This window comes from Talpa occidentalis, unplaced genomic scaffold (genome assembly GCF_014898055.3).
Source record: "Talpa occidentalis isolate TD23 unplaced genomic scaffold, MPIMG_talOcc4v2.1 talOcc4.16, whole genome shotgun sequence".
Taxonomy (NCBI): Eukaryota; Metazoa; Chordata; class Mammalia; order Eulipotyphla; family Talpidae; genus Talpa; species Talpa occidentalis.
In genome coordinates, this window is record NW_023601653.1 from 71,471,665 (window position 1) to 71,487,427 (window position 15,763).

Here is a 15,763-nt window from a genome sequence, read left to right on the forward strand (position 1 = left end):
AAAGGTACCAAAAGCAGATGCGATGGTTCAGTTTCTGTATATTACAGAAGCCACTTGTGTCTTCTTGTGGAATTATAACGCAGTCAACTTCTGTGTATACTTTCATTTGCTTTGAGTAAATGCTGAATGCAGACTGATATTACAGTGACCTACAATGTTAGATTATCAAATAGGTGTAACAATGTGGATGACACTGAGTATTAGTTTAAAGGAATCTAGAGTTTACTCCCCATCCAGTGTGATTATAAGCAACACAATTTCACCAGCAGAGAATCAAGTCTTCCGGTCACCACCCCCAAGGGATGGCGCTCAGGTAGGTGAGCAAATGCAGCAGGTGATGAAGCAGCCCTTTGTGGGCAGGGAAGCTGAAATACAAGACAGAGAAACTGCTCCCAGAGAAACCCCCAGAAGGAATGTCCTGGAGGAGGAAACTCAGAGATGATTTCATCACCCATCCCACTGCCTCGGTTTGCAGCTGGGGGCTTTAGGCGCACAGAGAGGAAAGGATGCACCTCAGGGCACATGTACAGACTGAAATATAAATAAGTTCCATTTCTGTCAGGGAAGCTCATGCCTGTGCAGTCCCTGTGACCGGGATGGCTGAGAGATTTGCTTCTGTCTTATTCTTAGTGTTTTCTCCTTTAGCTGTTGCTACAATTTGTGTCTTATTTTAAAGCAATGCAAGGTGGGCCTCCCCGGTGGCGCAGCGGTTGAGCGTTGGGTTGCGAAGCTGCCCGCGGCCTCTGCGGTGCCGGTTCGATCCCCGGCTGCTCCCCGGCCACTGGAGGAGGGTCCCACATGGCGCGCAGACCCCTCCTGCCGCCCGCTGCTCCCCTCAGCAGTGTACTTCGGTCCTTCTGCCTGCTCTGCTCCCCGCTCTGGCTCTGGTGAATTCTCTCACCCTCCCGCGCTTCTGACTGTACCCAGTGCATGTATAAACAAACAAAAAAAACAAACAAACGAACAACCAAATAAATAAATAAAACATGCCTCTATTAAAAAAAAAATAAAATAAAGCAATGCAAGGTGATGAGGTGTAAGTGGTGACATCTGTGCTGCTTTAGCACAAGTCATGGACCTGAGATGAGTCATTCCTGGTAGCGATTAGAAGTTGATGCCTGTTGAGTCCAACACCATTGCTGAGTTTCGCTCTCATTTGTTTATTCGACTTTGGCTTTTAAAGCAATTATAAGTTCACCAAAAAAAAAAAATTGAGGAAACTATGGTGGTGCTGGACTGTGGGTGTTTGGCAGGAGTGCAGTGTGGTAACAATGCCTGAGGGGGAGATCCTGCACCTCTAAAACACAAGCGATAATGTAAACCAATGTTACCACAATTTTGAAAAAAATAAACAGAAAGTAGATTTTCTGGGCACAAGGGGTTAAGTGGCACAAGGGGTTAAGTCTCAGCACTATGAAGCTATTGACAGTCACTACTGCCTGAGTTCAATCCTCCGGCAGGGAGCTAACCCACGTGGTGCAGCAGACCTCTCCTGTCTCACTCGCTGCTCCCCTCAGCAGTGTATTTCAGTAGATCCACCTGTTCTGCTCCCCACTCTGTTTCTGGTGAGTCCTCTCACCCACCTCCCACACCTCTGGCCTGTACCCCACTTCTTGTATGCATAACGAAATAAATCTTTAAAAAAAAAGAAGAAAGTAGATTTTCTAGGTACCCTGCTCTTCCCACGCTGCACACAATTTCCCCTCTTATCAATATCTTGCATTACAGTGGAGAGACATTTATTACAATTGATGAACCAATATATTCACACATGATGCTTTTCTAAACTTGGTAGTTTAAGGCGGTTCTTTGTGTCATGCAGTTCTGTGGGTTCTGACAAAGGTATGAACTCACACATCCCCATGACATGATAATAGAGAACAGATTTCCTGCCCTAGGAATCCTCCAGTCCTTTGCTAGGGTGTCCGCTGTCTACTCAGCTTTCCTGGTGCTGCAGCATCCCAGAGAGTGGATGGAGCTAGTGACAATAACCCACAGGTGACATTGCAGAGCGTGTGGCTTCTGGGTGGTCTGAACCTGCTCGCCCCATCTCGCAGAGATGCGCAGGTGTGTAAGCCTTGCTCCCGGGTCATGGCCCATGGATTTACTTCATCTGAACCTCCTGTGGCAGGTCCTGAGACTTTCTGCTTCTTCTCATCCCAGTCATCCATTTCTTCTCAGTCTCTCTGCTCTCCTTTCTCCAGAATTCTTATCCTCAGAATCAAGCTGTCTTACATGCTTCAAAAACTTCCAACCACTAAGTAAACAAGCACTCAGAGAAATCTAGTTTTAATGAAAGGCTCTGCATCACTGGCTGTACATCTAGGAAAAAAACCACTTTTCTGCTCTGTATTACGTCCAAAATAGGTGATGAAGTTGAATGTTACCCATTTGAAAAGCACAGCTTATTTTCAAAAGCTTTAAGTAAATGGTTCTCAGATGCCTCCTTCTCAGCAAGTCATTAGGCTGTATCAGCACCAATATTTACAGATTTACAAGATCACCACAAGTTTGGGGGGTCACTGGCAGGAGTGGAAACCACTCCCTGCCGGGCCTTGGAGGAGCACCCCTCATTGACGTGGCTTTGAGGCCTTGGTGTTCCACTCCCCTGGCTCAGGGTGCTGGGGAAGGGCCTACTCCGCAGTCAAGGCCTCTTGTCAGCCTTTATTCTGTTCAGCCATGACCAAAATCAGCGACAGATTTCTGTTGGGAGGAGAAATTAGAAATGTCTCATTTGGAGCAAAAGAGGAAGTGGATGCAGTTGACCAGAGGGCGCTCTCGGTTCTGGACTGAGCCATGTCTGCCCTGCAGTGAGCGCCCGGCCCACCTCCCAGGACTGTGGTGAGCATCCCAGGGGGCACCAGGTGTCAGTGTGCTTGAGGGAGAGGGACCAAAGCAGATAGTCTCTGCTCAGAACGTTGTAAGGTCCTGAGAGCTCAGGACTCTCCCTTTTCATCCTTAGGATTCTCTAAAGGTCTTCTGCACAGTGATAGCCACAAAATAGGATTTCTATAAATGGTTATGTGCTGACTGAGTGGACACATTCGGGAGAGTGAGAGAGAAGCTGGCTGAGTAGGAATCAACAGGTGTTTTCACAGTGCAGGGAGCACGTTGGTGTGGGGGACGTGCTTTCAGGAAGGCTGGAGCACCTCCCCAGATCGCTCCGGCATCATCTCCCCAACTCAGGGACTGGCCAGGCAAGATGATGGGAAACCCATCACAGATGACCGCGCAGAGGGTGGAACAGGCAGGAGAGGCTCTGGGGCTACAAGCTACAGAGAAGCCTTCAGACAGACTTGACCAAAGCAAAGCCATCCTGAAGGCACCTCCCTCCTCCTGTTTTCCCTCTCTCCTTGATTCCCCCGCATGGTAACCTGAGGGCAGTCACGGGAGGGTCATTTTTTGAAAATTGTTGAAAAGTCTTCACATTGAGAGAATTTGACCCTGTGGAGCAAGTCCTCTTTACTCCCTTCTCAGAGAAGATTCTGAGGGGGGAAAAAAAGAAAGAAAGAAAGAAGGAAGAGGGCCTCCCCTGGTGGCGCAGCGATTGAGCGCTGGGCTGCGAAGCTGCCCGCAGCCTCTGCAGTGCCGGTTCGATCCCTGGCCGCCAGCGAGGGTCCCACATGGCGCGACAGACCTCTCCTGCCGTGCCCGCTGCTCCCCTCAGCAGTGTACTTCGTCAGTCTGTCTGTTCTGTTCCCTGCTCTGGCTTTGGTGGATTCTCTCACCCACCCCCCACGCTTCTGACTGTACCCAGTGCTTGTATAGATAAATAAATAAATCTTAAAAAAAAAAAAAAGAAGAAGAAGTAAAAAAAAAAAAAAAAAAGAAGGAAGGAAGATCAGAAGATAGGGCACGGGATGATCTGAGGCAATAGAGAGTCGTGAGGGCCTCCAATCAAAATGAGAGCCTGATTCTCCGAGTATATATTCAGGAGCTAGGCCAGAAGCCCTCACACAGCCCCAGGGCTAATGCTCCTGAAGCCAGAGCAGGGGCTTGAGGGCAGGCAGGACAAGAGTAGGGGTCCCCACACATAATGTCCCAGGCGCCACCGAAATCCGAGAAGGGAAATGAAAATTAAGCAGGGGGACTTAGTTATCTGTACCCACCCCAGTGCATGGGCAGAGTCTGCTTCTTGATAATTATGCACGTATGGGGAATTAGACTCTCCCAGGTAGGTTTGGGGGAAAATTGCAAATATATGGGTCTCACCCCAGCACATGAGTGTGCCCAAGGATAGTCCCTAAGGTTAGTCCTGCGTAGTTACGGTGATGTTAATGGGCAGCCAGGCTGAGAACCCAGAGAGGGAGCAGAAGGTCTACCATCTCTGTGTGCTGCTGGGCAAAGCCTTGCCTTCCACCCTCAATTCTTCCATCTCTTGGGTGGAAGAATTAGTGTGAGATTCTTGTACCTGCCTTTATTCTCGCTGTGTTGGGATTGCTTTTCTCTCCCATTCACCTGGGAAATAAACCTACTCCCACAGGGTCTCCTTCAGTTCATTGGCATTCGGGGTTGCTTCCTGGAGGGAAGTCTTTGGAAGCAGAATAAGTGGCTTTCCTTAACAAGACAAGCTGAAGCAGCCAGGGAAGGTTCCCCTGCAATATCCTCAGGAACCAAATAACCCGGTTCTCCTCCCAGCCCACCAGCCCCACACCTGGTCGGTGCTGGGCATCACCTCCCCTGTCAATCCCATTAGGCTTCCCCAACTCTCCCTTCCCTGCAAGCCCTCCTTCCCCAAATCATGCTCCCAGTGGGAGGATTCTCTCCCTTCTCTGTATGCCATCAGGATTTCTCACAGGTCCTGCCACTGAGTCCCTCTCATTCAACTACATTATTAGCTCCTTGAGGTTACTTCTGCTTTTTACTCCTGTAACTCCAAGAGAAGGTTCTCGGTGGGTGGCTGCTGACTATTGCGCAAGTGCTTCTGATCCCTTTACCTCTGACAACTAGAAAGAGGAAATGTAGTTAGCAGGTAGCAACTCTTTCTGAAAGATCTGCATTTCCATTCTGAGAATTGGCTCTTCCTTCAATCAGCCAAGATGTGCTATTACACTTACAACCTATCGTGTGACCATTATTAAAAAAGACTTACACATAAACGTTTATAAGTAGCATTTGAATATCATAAACCTTCTGTCAAAGCTGGAGAAAAGGCCTCCAGCAGCCTAAAGCACATGCTGGCCAAAGGCTGTCCTGTTGCCACCTGCGCTTTCTTACCAAGCCCCTGGCTCTCACGGTGGCAGGCCCACTCAGGGAGCTGAGAGCCAGGGGCCTGGAGTCAGAACACTCAGACCCAAAGCCAGCATCCTCCACGTGTGGCTGTCCATCTCATTGCTTGTCAGAGACACTCCCTGGGCATCGGCTTCCTCAGGTAAATAAAGGAAAGAATAACACCTCCCCCGAGTGAAGTTTTGAAGATTAAATGGGTTCCGTGACGTGAGCACCTAGTAAGCGCTCAGCAAGTGTTGCCGTCACTGTGGTTTAGGCTGGAGAAGCAGCTTGTCCTGGAGCTCTCCTATATTCTTTGTGACTTGGACATATGAGCCTCCAGGTCTCCACGGTCCTCTGTATCACATTCAAATATTGATAATGCCTGATGCCCATTTCACAGAGTTTCAGTGAGATTATGTGATTATTCAGTGAGATTATTTCAACAAGAAAAACTTTCATGAACTGTAAAAACTTGTCCAAATATTGGGTAACAAATGATATCTCATTTTACCTGCACTTGTATGATCAATTGTGTAGCCCATCATGCCTTGGATAATGGCTTTTTTTTTTTTGTCTGCTTCCTCCATTAACCCCTTAAAGCAAAAATCACATCTTGCTCTCCCATCACCCGTGATGTTTGGCCAGATGCCCACACATGGTACAGACCCAAAAAATAGGAAATTTATTGTGTGTCTATCCAGCATGCACTCCAGGAGCTTGTTCCCCATTGGACTGCACTGGGAGGACTAGCCCCCTACGACAGAGGAGCTTCCCAAAGGGCACACCTGTGAGCAGCATCTGCAAGAAAATATCTAATCCCCAGGTGTCCTGTGGGGATACTCTGGGCTGTGCTCTGCTCTTGGGATCTTCCTTAACTCTGGTCTTCCAGGCTCAGCCTATGGTCTCCCCACCTTCACGAGGTCTCTGAATTCATGAATTCTTTTTTTTAAAGATTTTAAAGAACTGGGGTATAGGCCAGAGATGCAGAGGGGTGAGAGACAGAGTGGAGAACAGAACAGGCAGACTGACTGAAACACACTGCTGAGGGGAGCAGTGGGCGAGTCAGGAGAGGTCTGCTGCACCATGTGGGTTGCTCCCTGGCCATCAGGGGATTGAATTTGCACTGCAGAGGCTGCAGATTTCTTCATAGTACAGTGCTTAACCCCTTGCACCACCAGAGAGGCCCCCTGAATTCATGAATTCTTACTCTTGACAGGCTATACCAATTTAGTTGCCCTAAACAGTCCAAACTGGGAAACTGAGAAGCCAGCAGTGACCTCAATATAATGCAGCAGTGACCTCAAGACCTTGTTTTCTTTCTCCCCATGTTGGAATCGCCCCAAGGCAACTTTGGTTTTTTGTGCCTCTGCTCCCAGCTCCCAGTGGAGGGGGTCTCGAAGGATGCCATTGGCCTGATGGTGTACTGTATTTCTGTATCTTTCAAAACACCCACTTAGCGCTGTGCAGACAAAGCTCTGGATGGAGTTCCTGATTGGAACTCAAAGCACCAAGAAAACCAAAATGAGTGGACTCCATGGGAGATTAATTGCATAGGAGCCTGTTGACTACATGGCTGAAGCTGGCGTTTTTGGAACGGCTGCTGCCTTCACATTTCCTGGTGGAAGTGGGACAGGTCAACATGCAACCCAGAGTTGTAGATAACTTTTGCCCACACATCATTCATTTTTTGGAGGTTGGCTTGAAATTGAGGGGTGTGTGTGTGCGCGCATGTGTACGTGTGTGTGTGTGTGTGTGTGTGTGTGTGTGTGTGTAACCGTGCCTTCCGTAAGCCTCGGCGGTCTCTGCACTCTCTTCAAATGGGCTGATTACACAGAGGATGTGGACAGTGGAGTTTTTCCTGTTTGATGTCACACTGCTACCCTTTAAAAGCCCCAGGGAAAAAGGAGGGAATCCAGCCTAGGAGCCTCAGGCCAGATTCAGGCAAAGGAAGAAGTGAAAAGGCCTGGAGTCAGGGAGGCAGTGTCAGGTTTCAAACTCAGCGCCAGCCACTCAGAGAGCAACAATGTGGGGGGCCCGCCTGGGGCTCCTGGTCTGCCTCCTATGCTGTGCAGCCAGAGCCTATCCCAACGCTTCCCCGCTGCTGGGCTCCAGCTCCGGAGACCTGACCCACCTGTACACGGCCACAGCCAGGAACAGCTACCACCTGCAGATCCACAAGGATGGCCACGTGGATGGCACACCCCACCAGACCATCTACAGTGAGTAGGGGCTTCCTCCAGGCTGGGGAGAAGGGGGTGTTCTTTTGTCCTTCTACCTCAAAGGACTCAGGGAGGCCTTGAGCTGCAACAGGGGGCCAAATTCAGCCTCCTAGGGTCTTGTCTCAAATCCCTATGTGTGTGTTACTGTGAGAAGATTCTGCTACCTCTCTAACGAATGTCTACCAGTTTCTCCAACATGAATAATTTGTCTTAACTAAAAAACCTCTTCCCAAAATATCCATTTTCTCTTTGCTCTATCCAAAGTCAAAAAACTGTACAGAAAGAATGGCAAGGTGGCTGAGAGGAAAAGAAACCAGATAGGTCAATAGACAATGTTTTAGCTCACGAATTCGGGAGTGGGTTAGCCTTGAAGTTTGTAAAGAAGATTTGTGTGTGTGTGTGTGTGTGTGTGTGTGTGGATCAAGAATGAGAGTAATGATCTCAGGGGCTCTTCCTACACTGAGTTGCTAGTGTGACGGCCTTATAAAAATTCTCAGGCAAAACTTACCACAGACTGACTTTCCAGATATGTGGTCTTAATGATTCTGGCCAAGTACATGGTCCCTCCATGCACTCATCCATCCATCCACCTACCCACCCATCCATCCTAGGAGCTTCAGAGCTCCATACCATTTTGGTGTGAGTTGGTAATTCTCCCTTGTGGAACTAGTTAGGAACACATTGGCAACATGAGGCAACTTGGGTGTTTTTAAAGATTAGGTTTGTGGAAAGTTGGTGCACAATTCACAAGAGTCAATTGGTGAACTGTGATTCAAATGAGGGCCCGTTTGTGTGCACCCTATAAGGGATAGTGGGATGGGAGGGGGATATTAAAAAGATAAGCTCTTCTATTTTAGGAAAACATGTACAAATTACCTTAAGGATACAGGAAAATGCAAATAGATTCAATATTAACCAAATCAAAAGAAAGAGTGCTCGCAGTCTGTTTAATTGAAGAAAACTTTTTTTAGGAAGAATGATCTGCCCTGTATTGTTTTAATGAATGCAGCAATCATTTGCTGGAGGCTTGCTGTATGCAAAGCCTTCTAGCTGCTAGGAATCAAAGGTCCTTATACCTGGTAGTAAGATATGTGACATGCAAAGTCAGCAGTTGAGAAATTTCCCAGTGACAGCGGAGGGTGTCGTGAGATCACAGGAGGAAGGAAGGATCTCCAAATACTAAAGAGGCAGGATTCAGGAGTCAACATCTTGAAGTCAAATTTGAGTCTAGTGGCAGAAATAAAATGAATCTGAATACACTCAAGGCAAGCACAGAGGTGCTCATTCAATGTGTAGATAACAACCTACAATGTAGCTGACATGCAAATGCAGGTGTTAGAGGGGCTCCCTGACCTCAGCACTGAGCTGGGGCTGGGACAGCAGAAGAAGACACAGCCCATCTAGCACCCCAATTTTAGACTTTCATCCCAGCTCATCTCCCACCTCATTTTTAGGCTTTTAGGTGATAGCTCTGCTGAAAGACCACTGCAATTCTAATGCAACACGGTAGGTGATTTAAAATGCCGGATGGTGAAGTATGGTAAATTATTTTGATTCCCATAGATGGAACGAGCTGCAGACAACCAGAAAATGCTCATAAAAGTTGCTTAGAATCATGGAGTCCCTTCACTGAAAGGACCCCCCCACCCCAATTTCCTTAGAGATGTGAATGGGACAAGAGCAGAATTCACACTGAGCAGGCAATGTGAATTGAACAACTTTCCCCTTAAATACTCACTAGCATCCACCCTCCAGGAGGCACTGCATACTAGCTGGAATGAATTTAAATGACTAAAAAGCAGCAAAGTGAATGGAACTAATTTTAGTGTTGTTTTTTTTTTTTTAATAGAAATGTGATTTAGTTTGTCAGGTGTAGACACTAGCTAAGCATTGTGCCTCTGAAAAAACACAAACTTGGTTTATCCAACCTTTTGAACTGTTCAAATAAGTGACTGTGTACACACACACATAAGTTTACACACTAAGACTTAAAAATTACCAAAAAGAAAAGAGGTAGGCAACCCAGCCAATCGACAGAGCAGTGAAGGATTTGTGATTGCCTCCTCAGCACGTTTACACCATGCCCCACACTCCTGGGACACGGCAGGTGCTTTCTACCTCATAATTCACATACTTTTTGCAGGGGAATCTGGGTCACTTGTGCTTTAGTAAATTCTTGCTGCATAGGCAAGCGCCCAAAGCACATTGTGAAATGATCTGCAGACAGGACCCCAGAAACTCCCTCGGGGCTCAGCGCCAGGGTCAGAGCATCTTCTGCGTGATTATACACAAGACCACCTCCCCACCCCCACCCCCACTCCCTGGGGCGGAAACAGCAGAAAGGAGATGCTTGTTATCCCTGGTTAATCAGGTTTCCTAAATCCTGATGGCTTCACCACCTCCACCTTCTCTGTTCACACTTTCTTTACTTGAAACTGAATTATCCTCAGTCCCATTGACTCTTCAAAAAATACTATCTTTCCTTTGAGGAACTGTAGCACTTTATATCTATCATTTGTTTTTTTTTACTGTTTGCTGCCTCTGAGAATAGGACAGACTAGATCACTTTCTACTTTGAAGGCAGAGGTTGAGGTGAAGTGGCATTGACAAAGTGTGTTTATAGGGGATAAAAATATTATCTCATGACATCCCTGAGAAGGTCAAATGATATGATTGTACAGTATATGAGAAAAAAAAGGTTAATGAACTTAGATAACTGGCTCAAGGTCTCAGAGGTAGTAAATGACCTTGAAGACACCTTGACTCTGAATCCCAGGCTTCTCCCCAGGGTGATGCGCTCAGATCCTCTCCATCACAGAAGGACATGTCTGCCGAGCCTGCCTGCTTCTCACAGACTGTGGCTCCAGCAACCAAGAATGTGTTCCTTCCTCCTGCCCAATGCTGCCCCTGAATCTGTGCATTGTGAAAACGCGCCTTCTGAAGCAGCACAGGGAAGAGACAATGTACCTCTTACAGTTTCTGAACTTACACTTTTGATCCTGTGGGTTTGCTTCAGTGGGTGTGTCCTCCATGGGTCTGCGTCAGTGGGCATGGTCCCAGTTCCTCTGCAGGCTGTTTTCTGTAGGGACTGGAGCTGAGGACCAGGAACGTGTCCCACACATGCTGCCACGCAGTTACAAAGCTAGCAGGTGGCATCCTTGGTCCCTGAACCCCAGACCCTTGGTTCTTGGTTCAGTGACCCCTTCTCTGACCTACTCAGGGACTTCACCAGAAGGAGACCCCACCAAATGAGCAAAGGAAAAAGGCCAGGAAGGAAGAACACAAGAAGAAAATTCTGTGCCTCCCAGGGATCGATTCAACCTGGAGAGATAAACCCTCTGCTCCTAAGTAGCTTGCTCTAGGGAGGCACTAAAGCATAAGCTTGGTTAAGGGAAGGTGGATGCAATTCATGCTGCAGGTGAGGTGTCCCTGGGGAGCTGAGGTGCCAGGGGAGCAGAGTCAAAAGGCTAATTCATTATGTGAGGAACATTAGGAACCTCAGGTGACATCTGAACCTGACCTTGATGTTTTGTAGCATCAATAAACAGAGAAGGGAGGGAAAGGTAAACTCTAAAACAGTTCTTGACATATAATGGGCACTGGCCAATGCATCGTAGACTATCACACAGCTATCTGGATGGAGAATCTCAGGCTCTATACACCAGCTCAAAAGACACCTCAAAAGACACCTCAGCACAGATTTAAAAATCACAAAGATTTGGGAGAATGCCACCAAGTAAAGAGGCAGCAGGCAGGCAGATGGCTGACCTGTGGGGACAGTCCAGCACAAAGGCATGCCGAGTTGCTCAGAGCATGTCCTGTAGGCACGATGAATAGGGGAGAGGGACACAGGGAGCCTCAGAAGAAATGAGACTGAATAAGTACATACAAGGGGAGGGTTACGTGAAATCACCATTCCTCTTAAAATCAAAGGTATTTCCATGAAGGTTGGTTTTCAGGGGGGCTTGGAGGTGGGACTGGATGCCCAGTAAGTGTGTAACCTGGAGGATTTTCTGTGCAGGTGCCCTGATGATCAGATCGGAGGACGCCGGCTTTGTGGTGATCATAGGCGTGATGAGCAGAAGGTATCTCTGCATGGACCTCAGAGGCCACATTTTTGGATCTGTGAGTACCTTGCCGTGCTGGTCACCACTGGCAAACGGTTAGTTTCATTGCCAGAACAGAGAATCGTAGCTTAAAGATTCCAAGGAACTTGTGTTTCTACTTGACACTTGATTCAGTCCAAATATTGATGCTCAGGTTGAGACAGCAGGGGTTGCAAGCCAGGCAGTCGGCTTCCGGACCCCAGGCTTGCAGCCTGTCTGACTCACCTACTGGCGCCCACTTTCATATTTAACACAGGTACCCGGTTTGCCAGTCCTCTCCTGGTGTCATCCAAGAAAGGGCAGGAAGCCAGAGGTGTCTTTATAATTCTGCAGCCACACCTTCTTGACCTTGACCCCGGGCTAGTCCTCCTACTTCCCTAAACTGCACTTGCCTCTCCCTGAAAAAGGGAAGCGGATGGGCCATGCGCCCTGTGGGGCTCCCTCTACAAAGATCTATAATTATCTCCACTCCAGCTGTGATGGCTGGTCACCCAGATTTGTGAGCAAAGCATTTCCCCAGTATAGGTTGCAGACATAGTCCGAAGGATTTTGAGATAATGAAATAGAAGAACAGCTTCTCTTGGGAGCCTCTAGCCACCAGAAAGACCCACTAGGAATTCCATGAGAACAATGACTTTCTTTTTGCTTATTGCTCTAGCCCAGCACTGACAAGATCAAGTATCTATCTGTTGAACATAGAGGCAAGCAATGTCAGTACCTGGTGCCCATACTTTGGCACACAGCGAGTTCTCATCTGTAAAGTACTAACTGTAGAGTCTGAGGATGAAATGAAATGATGTGTGAAGGCCCAAGTAGGCACTGGGTGAACCTGGTACTAAGCAGAGGCACAGAGGGCTCACCCTAGGTGGCCTCTTGCAGAAGTTCACGCCGCTGGTTTCCCATCATGTTCCATCTCTGGTGCCAGGGCCCTGGTTTATGTATGACCATGCATACGCCTCCCCATCTCCTTTGTGCAGGTAAAGAGACAGAAAAATGGGGGATAAGCTCTAACGTAGCCTCCCTCCAGCAAGCCGGCCCCAGAAGCGCTGTAGCTCTGCCTGCCTGGTCTGGGAGCAAGCCAGGGGCCCGGTGGGCAGCAGGCCCAGAAGCGGGAACTGTGCGTTGTGCTTAGGCCATTTGAAAGGCACTAGTCAAAAATCGCTTTCCTTCAGAAGGGAATAGGGCCAAATGGCCAACAGGCATATGAAAAAATGTTCAACATCACTTGTCATCAGGGAAATGCAAATCAAAACTACAACGAGATACCATCTTACACCAGTGAGAATGGCACATATTAAAAAAACTAGCTACAACAAATGTTGGTGAGGTTGTGGAGAAAAAGGAACTCTTCTGCACTGTTGGTGGGAGTGCAAACTGGTCCAACCACTGTGGAAAGCTGTGTGGAGATTCCTCAACCTGCTAAAGATAGAGCTGCCATATGATCCAGCAATTCCACTCCTAGGTATTTACCCAAAGGACACAGAAACAGTAATTCAAAAGGGCACCCGCACCCCTATGTTTATAGCAGCACTGTTTACAATAGCTAAGCTTTGGAAACAACCCAAATGCCCAAAAATAGATGACTGGATCAAGAAGATGTGGTACATATACACCATGGAATATTACTCAGCATTCAAAAAAGATAAACACATGCAATTTGCAGCAACATGGATGGAGCTGGAAGGGATCATGCTCAGCGAAATAAGCCAGAAAGAAAAAGAAAAATACCGGATGGTCTCACTCATAGCAGGAATTTAGAAAACCTAAATAAGAGACCAGGAAAAAGACTAATTATAATAAAGTAAAAATCAAAATCAACAAGCAACTATAAACCAGAGACACACTAGGCAGGTTGGGGGGTGGGGAGAGGAAGTAGGATCAAAACAAGGTGGGTGGGAATTGTATGGGGACTATAACCAAGATGAAAATGCATACATTGTGCAAAAATGAAAAATGATGTAAAATATATATATATATATATATATATATATATATATATATATAAAAGAAGAGAATAGGGATTAGATGTCCCTCCCAAGAGAGGCTGCCCACATCATCGCTTCCCTCCAGGGCACCCGGCTGGCAGGCTCCGAGCGTGGGCAGGGGCGGGGCCAGGGCCCAGACTCCCGCCTTCACCTGCTTGCTTGCCCTTTCAGCATCACTTCAGCCCGGAGAGCTGCAGGTTCCACCAGCGGAGGCTGGAAAACGGCTATGACGTCTACCACTCCCCGCAGCACCGCTTCCTCGTCAGCCTGGGCCGGCCCAAGAGGGCCTTCCTGCCAGGCACCAACCCCCCACCTTACTCCCAGTTCCTGTCTCGCAAGAACGAGATCCCCCTCCTGCACTTCAACACCCCCAGGCCCCGGCGCCACACCCGCAGCGCCGAGGACAACTCGGAGCTGGACCCGCTGAATGTGCTGAAGCCCCGGCCCCGGATGACCCCCGCGCCCGCCTCCTGCTCCCAGGAGCTCCCGAGCGCGGAAGACAACAGCCTGGTGGCCAGTGACCCCTTGGGGGTGGTCAGAGGCAACAGGGTGAACACACATGCTGGGGGGCTGGGCGTGGAGCGGTGCCGCCCCTTCCCCAGGTTTGTCTAGGCAAACAAGAAAGGGGCTCCTTCTAACCAATCTTTCCCCAAACTAAACCAGCTTCAAGAGACTGACGCCTTTTACGCTCCAAGGAAGGGGCAGGTGGAGCTGATGTGTGGAATTAGCTTCTCTCCATTCCCATCCCCAGGAGGTCCCCTGAGAATCTGACTTTGAGGCCTGAATAATGGGTTCCCAGCTTCCTTGCCCCACCTATGGGTGAGGATGAATTAAGAAACCCCATGGGTAACACAGAAATTTCCCCTTCACCAAGGAGGAAAGAAGGGGTTGTGGGGTCCCCAGGCCCTCTTACTTGTCCCTATGCCTCTCCTCATCCGTTGAGCATTTAAAGCAAGGCAAGGGTTTAGTGGCTTCACTGCACCCCAGGTTAAGGATTCACCCCTCCTTGGGTTTCTGTTCTCCGCCTGGCATTTGAGTTTGGCCTTTGACCTTGTAACCTTGACCTTGGGCATGGACAGCTGAACTGGGCACATTGATGAAAATCCTAATCTCAAGTCTTTGGTCCTTCTTGAGTATCACCGGAGAGTCTCCTAAAAGGTCAGTGGTTGGTGGTCAAAGCTCGACTAAAATGCCCTGGAGAACAGAATCGTGGTTAGAACACTCTCCCTTCACGACGCCCCTGCCATGCTCTCTCCGGTCACGCAGCCAGAGCCGAGGGCCCAGGGTGCCCTGGGTGGCCCCACGTGGCCCCGACAGCCTGTCTCTTTGGCTTTAGGGAATGGGACCTAAGTTTTTGATACTGGCTCCAACCTGGTAGGATTTGTTTTTCAAAATGGAAACAAGTTCAAACTCTGCTAAAAGGCATTGAATGAAACCTCTCCTTCCTTCCAAGTTGAGTAGCAACCCATCCTGGAGGCATCATAGAAATCTAGTTCTATAAATCCAGGGGAGGGGTCCTTGACACAAGCTGCTCTGGCTTAGTTCCCTATGGACTGGGAAAGCGTGTCCTGGTGTCTCAGTGAAGTGGCCTTAAGGACTCAGGGTGGGGAGGGACTCCAGGGGCCTAGAGTAGGGGTTGTGGAGAGGGCACCTATCACCGACCTGCTCCAGTGGCCAGAGGGTTACCTGTGACACATACAGCACCCTGAGACTGATGTGTCTGGGTCTTGATCCACTTGGAAATTTGGGGGGCAGTAAATGAAGTCAGTTCAGCCCCAGGAGCCCGATGCTACTGTGAGGAAAACAAAGCCTCACCTAACAAACAGCTGAGTACCCCACAGGGGGCGCGATGCTGGGCCCTCACCTCCCTCACCCCTGCCTTGGCCTCTCCTACAAAGGGTCTCATTTTCCCCTGGACCCTTCAAAGAGCTGATTAAACCACCAGCGTAGATGTAAACAACGGCTTCTTCAAGTTCCCAGTTTTCCCACCCATACCACCTACCTGGTCTTACGGATCCATTCTTTTCACTTCTGAGAGAAGCATCGGGTAACTGCTTGCCCTGATGGTTTTCAGATGAGCTTGAAGGAGCAGCCCCTGCGCTGAAATACTAAAACTCTGTATAATACTATATAGCAGTGCATGGCAGATATTTTCCTGATATAATTTTCATTTCCCAGTGGAGATGTTCACTGCATAAAAGCTTTGAGAAGGTCCCCAATACTGATACCTAGATGGAAAAAA

General features: G+C 48.5%; 1 protein-coding gene across 1 annotated transcript; it reads left to right on the top strand.

Annotated features, from left to right (window-relative positions):
- The first annotated feature begins 7,234 nt into the window (after positions 1-7,234).
- FGF23 (fibroblast growth factor 23) lies at positions 7,235-14,886 on the top strand. The gene is made up of 3 exons (XM_037515344.1): positions 7,235-7,430; positions 11,452-11,555; positions 13,693-14,886. Exons 1-3 carry the CDS (start codon positions 7,235-7,237, stop codon positions 14,131-14,133), a joined length of 741 nt encoding a protein of 246 aa, XP_037371241.1. The 3' UTR covers positions 14,134-14,886.
- The last annotated feature ends 877 nt before the right edge of the window (positions 14,887-15,763 follow it).